This window comes from Primulina tabacum, chromosome 2 (genome assembly GCF_025594145.1).
Source record: "Primulina tabacum isolate GXHZ01 chromosome 2, ASM2559414v2, whole genome shotgun sequence".
Classification (NCBI taxonomy): Eukaryota; Viridiplantae; Streptophyta; class Magnoliopsida; order Lamiales; family Gesneriaceae; genus Primulina; species Primulina tabacum.
Genome location: NC_134551.1, coordinates 7,290,535 through 7,299,260, shown reverse-complemented (window position 1 = coordinate 7,299,260; position 8,726 = coordinate 7,290,535). Strand labels below are relative to the sequence as shown.

At 36.2% G+C, this 8,726-nt stretch overlaps 1 protein-coding gene and 1 long non-coding RNA gene across 3 annotated transcripts; both read right to left on the bottom strand.

The window, feature by feature from the left end:
* Positions 1 to 1,859, bottom strand: LOC142537355 (uncharacterized). The gene is made up of 3 exons (XR_012818529.1): positions 1,155 to 1,859; positions 165 to 1,070; positions 1 to 125 (listed from the first exon to the last, which is right to left on the bottom strand). It is a non-coding gene; the product is annotated as an uncharacterized LOC142537355 (long non-coding RNA).
* Positions 1,860 to 2,627: 768 nt separating this feature from the next.
* LOC142528880 (homeobox protein knotted-1-like LET12) lies at positions 2,628 to 6,764 on the bottom strand. 2 transcript variants are annotated; one of them, XM_075634144.1, is made up of 6 exons: positions 6,082 to 6,764; positions 4,274 to 4,394; positions 3,470 to 3,663; positions 3,244 to 3,375; positions 3,022 to 3,158; positions 2,628 to 2,948 (listed from the first exon to the last, which is right to left on the bottom strand). In XM_075634144.1, the coding sequence occupies exons 1-6, from the start codon at positions 6,604 to 6,606 to the stop codon at positions 2,909 to 2,911; spliced, it is 1,149 nt and encodes a 382-aa protein (XP_075490259.1). In that variant the 5' UTR covers positions 6,607 to 6,764; the 3' UTR covers positions 2,628 to 2,908. The 2 variants fall into 2 exon arrangements, with proteins under 2 accessions (XP_075490259.1, XP_075490265.1); XM_075634150.1 differs by having other exon boundaries at positions 2,628 to 2,940.
* Between the last annotated feature and the right edge of the window lie 1,962 nt (positions 6,765 to 8,726).

Sequence of the window (8,726 nt, the reverse complement as noted above, 5' to 3'; positions counted from 1 at the left end):
TTATATTTGGAGATTAGTATTAGGGAGCTGAGATCTTTTCAGGAAATGAATGTTTTGGAGCTTAGGAAATGGTGACTTAAAAATTTTGAAAGATCTCATACCTGAGGTTGGAACTCATCTAAATTCTGATGACAAAGTCAACAAAACCTATCCAACAAGGCAACTGAAAAGAGCAAATCCACTGCCTTACATTGCGGAACAATACTTGAACTTCATTAAACTTGCTAGTATCAGAGGACTCTCGCTTCTGGCGCCCAAGGATTCAAAAGTTACTTATACAGTAAGAAATGAATACAAGGAAGAAATAGGAACGTATGAACCTCCTATGCACAGACAATAGCCTAAACGACTTGTGGAAGTTTATGTGGTCTCTTAATGTACTGCCAAAAGTCCGCATTTTCTGGTGGCGTCTCTCAAATGATTTGATATCAAGAGCTGCTAATCTGATGCAACACCATGTACCATCATCACCGAGTTGCTCACATTGTGTGTTCCATTATGAGAGTACTACTATTCATGCTTTATTTCGATGCCCGGACTCCAAAGCTATATGGAAAAAACTGGTTTCTGGGCAACTATTAAGCAAGTAGGAAATGCTAAAACTACAAAGTTCATCAGATGGTTGAAAATGCAAGTTGATAGGAAAACATTCGAGGAGTTTAACAATTATCACATGGGCAACTTGTAAGAGTCTAGTAACGACATGAGGCACCAGGATGTAACATGAGCAACTGAGTGGCTCTAGATTTCCGTCGAGCGAATAAAGCATCAAAAGTCAGTACTAATAACAATGCAACAACATAAACAAGTCAACCACTTGGCAACCCCTGCCGCACCATGAATTATAATCGGATGTTGATGCATGTGTTAATTATGAGAATCACGAGTTTGGTATTGGAGGAGTGGTACGTGAAAACTAATCCTAAGGCCGACATCGGTGAAAGATGGAGAATTAAAAGCAATCAAGGAGGGACTTGAGAAAGCAAACAATAAGGTGAAAAATGATTAACCAGGTAGCTAATTTAGACTACTTGTTGGCAGTACAAGCAGTAACCAACCGGACAGAAAACCTAGGATACTCAGAGATGAGCATACAAGAGATTCAAAATTTACTGGATAGGGTTGGCGGAGTAGTAATCAACCGGACAGAAAACCTAGGATACTCAGAGATGAGCATACAAGAGATTCAAAATTTACTGGATAGGGTTGGCGGAGTAGAGATCATACATGTACGACGAACAACAAATCAAGTAGCTCAAGCTTTTACCGCTTTTGCTTCTTCTTCCCCGACCTCCTCCTTTTGGGAGCCTAGGGATTTTCCTTCTTGGATTAATATGCTGGTAATAAACTATTCGTTATAAATATATTTACATGGTTCAAAATAATCCATCATTATTTGATATCCCATTTATCCAGCTTAATAGTCATATATAACTTATCTTTATCTGTTCCTATTATATCAAATTTCCAATTGAATCATCAAAATTTTACCTGCACCCCGCTCTCTAGCTTGGTGTGCATGGGACTGTTTTTGAGATTCCCTTATGGGCCTTTTAGTTGTGGACTTTATATACTGGGGGTCTGGGGAAATATGTTTTTACACAGAGCTCGACCGTCGTATCTGTTAGATTGAAAATGTATCGATTTTGGTGATAACAACGGTCAAATTGTTCACAAGTCCAGTTGTTATTTTTTTGTATTATAAGTTTCTAGCTGGATGCTATAGTTCAAGCCGGAAAACCTTATATTCAAGACATTTGCTGGAGTTAGGACTGCACAAGAAACCTCAAGCTACAGATTTATCTCTAGGAAGCACACCAAGTCAACTTACGTACGTACCAACCCGAATTTTTTTAGAAAATCATTAGATCAATCAATTCATATTATCTGACATCTTCTCATAATCTCTCTCATGAATCAAATTTTCGTAAGTTGTTATTTGCCATTTTTTATACATGACAATGTACATTTATTGTGGCGTACTATGAAGAGAAATGAGATAAAAGACAGCTTGTTTTTATGTCGAATATTAGTATAAGTATTTGTTTTGTTCAAGATTTGACTGTTGAAAGAGTTTGCATGTGATCGAAAAGACTACAGAAACATTGACAACCCGTCTTATCAAAGATTTCGAGCACTCTTTACTGTTCTATATTCAAGTTGATCCATAGCACATACATATTATTAATGATCAACTTGTGATGTCTTACAAAATCTAGTTGTTCAAACTACAGGTTAAAAAATCGTGTTTGTATTTCTCTGGACCTATGATTCAATAAACATTTTGGGATCGCGTAGAAGAGATACTAAGAGTTTTATTTTATGCATTTGATAATTTTTAGAAGAGATGAGTTGTTATAAATTATTGTAAAACAAAAATCTTTTAAGCCATGATTGGTATATTAGAAGTGAAATAAGACAAGAATGGAATCAACTTTGGAATGAAATGAGAATATAAAAAGAATTATAGTTTTATTCAATTCAAATTATTGGTACCAAACAAATGAAACATGAATAAAATGAAATTAATTTTAATTGTCAAATAATTTCTTAATTACATTTCAAAATACTAACAAAGTTTTCATTTTTGTTTGCACGTGTACTTTATCCACTGGTATTTCATTGAGTTGCAAAATTTTGGAATAATTTTTATATAGAACACTGAACGTTGCAGAAAATCAAGCATACAAACATCAAAACCTATCAAATGGGAAACCTTCCTAGAAGTTTACATCTGATAGCAAGAATCATGTTTCATGTTTCTTACATGGTTCAAAGCATATTATACCTACATTCATGATCTTGTCAATTAGCAGCTGCTGAATTTGTCCATTTCCGGCCCCTGCCCCATTCTACAAGGAATGTGAGTTTTGTGGTGTGGTTAAGGATATTACTGTATTTTCTTCCATCACACGAAACTATCACTGGCTGTTTTGTCACCTGCACCACTATTTGAGCACGAAATAAGTCCGTGTTTGAGCCAAAGTAAAAAACGATATGCGAGTCAAGAGATGAACAAACCTCTTGCGTTTGCTTTTCTGGGAAGTAGACGATGAAGGATTGGTGTGCCAATTCCTTTTCCTTTGGTTGATGAACCAATTGTTAATCTGTTTAAGTTGCAAACCGGTTTCCTGCACCAGTCTTGCCTTGTCTTCCTCCTAAACAAATGTATCATGAATTTAGACGATGATGTGAAAGTTGGTTGTAGAAAGTAGCTGTCATAGCAATTTAGCGTCTTCTTACAGTTGGATAAGGCCACTTAGAATGTGATTGCCACCAGTTTTTCAAGACAGATGTGGTGTCACCCGGAAGTTTTCCAGCACGTCTTTTGCGTAATATTTCTTCTCTGATGTCCACAATCTTCTCCTTATAACCCTATGAAGAAGAAAAATGATAATCAATTATAATCATGTGAATGTGTGCTATAAAGCACTATCATCTGATCAAGTTTACATCTTTGATCTCTAACCTGTTTAAGCTCATGCTTGAGTTCTATTCTCACTCGTTCCATCAAGGATCTCTCGCTCTCAGTGGGTACAAGAGGACCAAATCCCAGGCTGTCTGGCCCGTCTAGGCTTTCTTCAAACAAATTAGCTTCACTATCAGCCTGATCTTCGTCATCATCAGACATGGTTGCTCCCGAACCTTCACCCGGTGCTACCCCTGTCAACAAATGTTTAAGTGAATCAGCCTGATATACGTGGAAATTGTCATGTGGCAGTTCAATTTTTTGCCAGTTGCATCCATAAAATTAGATGGGACACTAGTAACCGCACTAAACTATACAATCACATCTGTGGAAGGGGAAATGAGATAGCATACACAAGAATGATTATTATCGCTTCAACATGGCTGATCAAGAAAAGCAACTTAACGGAAGGTAGGATTGTCCGGTTGAGCTGATGTTTGTGGGGTATATAGGAAACAATATGGTGAAAATAGATTTGAATGTGAAGTATATTCAATGGGAAATGGTTGATTTGATGTGACTCGTTCAAATTCAATGATTTGCAGAAGGTAATCAAAGGAGTGGTGGTTTGACTTAAAGAATAAATGTTATTCCTCTACCCGCAACTGTTGGCTCGAGTGCTAAGAAGTTTCAGTTCCTTTGAATAAATTCTTGGGCCACGATCAACTTCAGACTAGTCGCATTTAATTACGACGATGGATGTTCAGCAGTTAAAACTCCATGGCAATGCTGGTAGAGATGAGACACTATGATCGACATGCGACGTTTGATGGGAAACATGAGAGTTTAGAAGTAAATGATCACCTGTCAAACTTTGCAAAGATTGCTCTAGCTCCCAACAAGCCATCACTGCTTCCATTGCATGAACCCGAACATGCTGCTGCAGTTGTTCTTTGAAGGATGAGAGTAACAGAACGTAATGCGTCTACACGAGAATGATAAAACAAACAAAGATTTCACTCATTAATGTGACATTATAACTGCAATAAACAGAAAATATCATCTAAAATCTAATCATTGATGGAACAGTGGATGCTTAGATTATGTCCATTTCAGTTCAATCAAAGTCCATTTTAGGCCTTCTCTTAATTTCTTACGTGTAGGTTGGAGCTCGCACAACTATTAGCACAAATAATAGAAGTAGAAGATAGCTTTAATTTGAAAATATTTTTTAAAATTTAGAGATATACTAATGAGATATACTTATGAGAGAGGGAGGAGCTCTATCTATAAGGAGCTCCCCCTACTTGAAAACGCATTACATTTTCCTTCTTTGAATTTGCAGGCCCCCATTTTGGATTCAAAACGGAGGCAAATACATGGCAACTACATAAGTTTGTAAAGAGGTAATGTGGATTCAAAAGTTGTTGAAAAAGCTCTGGCCAAACAAGAAAATGATTTATTTGCTTTATGACAGTTTGAGCACCTTGCATATAGCAAAGAATCCAACTTTTCATTCCAAAACTAAATACACTGGAGTCCAGTTTTAGTTTATTTTAGAAGTGGTGGGGGAAGGAAATGAGGTTATAAAGGATAACTTAGCTCATGTTTCGAACTTTCGACTACCAAGCTAATCCATGCGGATGAGTTTAAATAATGTACATTCTCAGGTGGCGCAGAGATATAAGCGGCCGTGAATAACAAGATTGAAAAGATTATGCATCCTCAATCTAATCTTCAGGTGACAGAAGCAGCCCCTCAAATCCATCGTATACATTTGGTTCAAAATTTGATTGAAGGATTTGAAATCCTTTATATATTTTTTTTTCTACAATTTCAAATCCACTACTCGGCTCGGTATTTTTGAAGTCCACCCACAAATTCAAATCCATCACTAGAAAAAACGCAATCTCAAGTTTAATTTGAAATTCCCTATATGGCTAAAATATTCAAAAAAAAATTAATTAATCTATTCGAAGGTACTTGCAGAACTCCATCAACAAAGAGATTCTTGGAAGCACTAAAAAAATAGAGTTTCAATTATTAGTGTACACAGCACAACAGGATTCCTCTTTGATGCGACAACAAGATATTCCGACTCACGTTATACAGAAGAGAATTCCAAAAGGTATTCCATCAACAACAGAGGTAGAAATAGCGAAGGGGGCCAAAACCAAACAAAAAAAAGTCTAAAAACTTATGTTATTGAAATCAACTTTCCTCTTTCTTTCTTTTTTCATAATTTACACGAACGTAAAATATATTAAATTTTGTAGAATATGGCGATCTATGTATATGAGCCAAATTCACCTAGTTCTTGTAATAAAAGTGAATTTTTCACAACCATATTAACTAAATAATATAATTTATGGCATTATCGATTAATTAGTTCTTGCAGTCGCATACCACCAGTGAAAGTAGGTATACATGTTCATTGGCACATAGAACAAGAAAAGTAGTACAGAAAATCATCTAGGGAGATCTAAAAATTCCTAAAAATTTAATCTTGGAAACTAGAAGACCAAAATTTTCAGCCTAAAACAATTTGGTTACAGACCATAACATAATTCACCGGACAAGCGCAAAAGAACACATTTAATTCATATTCATGGAGATATACAGACAGACATACAGACACAACATTAATGGAAAGAAGTAGATATGTTTGGTACCATGAAGTGGTCGAGGTCTTTATCATCGAGGGGATGACCATGCCCGAGAACAGTATACTTAGCCACCACCTGCTGAGACTGAGCAAGCTGAGCGTCAATCCTCGGCAGCTGGTCCACCGGCGTGGCTATGCGGAGGCAGGCCACGTGCGCCGACAACAGCTGCTCGTACAACGGGTGGCTGAGGATATCCGCCTTGCACTTCTCTCTTTCCCAGTTGGTATTATTCCCGTTGCTGTTGCTGTTGTTGCTGTTATCCCCTCCGCCGCTTTCTTGGTGGTGATCGTTGTTGTCCGACGGGGTCGGGGGGCTTGGTTGACTTTGGGTCGTTAGCCAGTGGTGGGGGTGATGGAGCCAGGTGTTGGTTGCGGCGACTGCAGGTTGAGATGGCTGCGGCTTGTCGTCTGGCGAGTGGTGGTGATCGGGGAGTATGGAGCGGAAGAGGGAGGCGGAGGCGGCCGGGTGGTGGTGTTCCGGGTAGTGGAGGGGCATTTCTTGGGAGAGGTGGTGGTGGTCCTGAAATGCCATGTGCGTCGTGGTCGATACTCCGCTGCCTCCTATACCCAACAGTTATTTATAATACAAATATATATATACACACACACAGCGGCTGCTGCTGCTGCTGTTGAAGATTTTCAGAGAGAGAATGTGTGTCTCACTATGTGTTTCTCAGCAGAAATGTATGGACGTTATATATATATTCACAAATGAGAAATCAATTTCTGCAGCAATATTTCACAAAATAAATTCATGGACGCATATTAATTAAGGACAAAGTTTTGTGTGAGACGATCTTACGGGTCGTATTTTGTGAAACGGATCTCTTATTTGGGTGATCCATGAAAAAATATTAATTTTTATTTTAAGAGTATTATTTTTTATTGTGAATATCGGTATGATTGACTTCGTCTCACAAATAAAGATTTATGAGACCATTTGACAAGAGACCTACTTTTAATTAAGATGGAAAATACATTATCCTATCCATTTCATTCTCCGATCTCACTTTGATCCTGATAGGGAAGATATTCTCGAACTTTATATGTAATATACATAAATAATTTTACATATAACCAAACTCACATTTAATAAATAAAATTAAAAGTCAAATGCAACCAAATATTAGGAGGAACGAATTATTGCACTTAAATTATGTGACAAGTTTAACAAGATGCAAGTTGATTGGGGGGGACCTTTTATTTGCACATTTCTGGTTATTAAAATTGGTGCGATATGTGGTCCATTGTGATCACTTGCGTGTAGAATTTTATTTTGCCTTTTATTATTCATGCAATTTGGAAAGATTACTTCTTTCAATTTGTTTGATATCACTTTTATTCAAAAAAATCAAGGATTCCTTGGTTTACCTAAAGGTTAAATGCGAGGATGGGTAAAACTTGTGTGAGAGAGTATCACTGGTCGTATTTTTTGAGATAGATATTTTTTTTGGGTCATTCATGAAAAATATTACTTTTTATGATAATAGTATTAATTTTTATTGTAAATATCAGTAGGATTGACTCGTTTCACGGATAAAGATTTGTGAGACCGTCTCACAAGAGACCTACTCGTAAAGATGAGACATTGAGTTCAAATCTCATCTGAATATTTGGGATCTAGTTTCTGTTATATTGGTTTTTTTATTAATAAAATTTTATTTTTGTGTAAAAAAAATATAGGGAAAATATTTTTCTTTAGTATGTATTTTTTTGTCAATTACGGGAGGAAAATATAGGGCATTAAGGCCTCCTCCCCTCAAAGCAACGGTTACAGGAAGAAGGCTACGAGCAACCTGCTCCTCACCTGAGGTTTACTCCCTTGTTCTTCATTAAATCCTCAAAGTCTCCTACTGATACCCAGGAAGTGAATCGGAAGCAGAAAAGGCTGCCTTCGTTCCCATAGGGTACTATTGCGCAACAGAGTTATGTTTAATAATGAGAGGATAGACTTTGATGCTATTGGATTCAAGATCGAGATTCATACATATAGATGTGTGCCTCAGGGTACTATTGTCATGTTATAGCATTAATTTTCTGCTTACTATATCCCTGTCTGTTAATGGTTTTTATTTAGGTGCTGAATTATGATCTATTTCTATCTCCTGGGGATGCGCAGCGTATTTGTACTTGACATTTTTTACCTATTATATTGAATGTATTTCATTAAAAATAAAAAATAAAAATGTCACAATCATTTAATGATTATGGTGGAATACATAAAAGTTATAAAGTTCGTTTGATTTGTATATTGATTTTCCTTCGAAATGAAGAAATCCTCGAATTTGTCAGTTTTAGTTTTATCGTTCATCTGATTAGAGTTTTTCGACGAAAAAAGAACATTCTAATGAAAATAACTAAAATTTAGATTTTGTTGTACTAATACCACAAATTTAAAAGTTAGTGGACTTAAAAAAAACCAGCTATTAGATTTAGAAAGTTATTTTTTCTTGAAAATAAATATAATTGTTTCTTCTTCTTCTTTTTAATAACTTGTTAACCTAATATATAAAATAAGCCTACTTGAATTAGGAGAGTTCGTTGGATGAACCGCAAGAAAAAATAAAATAAACTAATTAATACCCTTAATTAATAATCACACCTCTCTTCTCATACAATATTATATGATACATAAATAAATAATTGTTCATG

Excerpts from the sequence above, each read along its gene's own strand:
- LOC142528880 (XM_075634144.1), bottom strand. The coding sequence starts at position 6,606 with ATGGCATTTCAGGACCACCACCACCTCTCCCAAGAAATGCCCCTCCAC. Across the intron at positions 3,664-4,273 it reads ATCTTTGCAAAGTTTGACAG|GGGTAGCACCGGGTGAAGGT; the intron begins GTGATCATTTAC and ends ATTTGTTGACAG. Across the intron at positions 2,949-3,021 it reads CAGAAAAGCAAACGCAAGAG|TGGTGCAGGTGACAAAACAG; the intron begins GTTTGTTCATCT and ends GTGCTCAAATAG.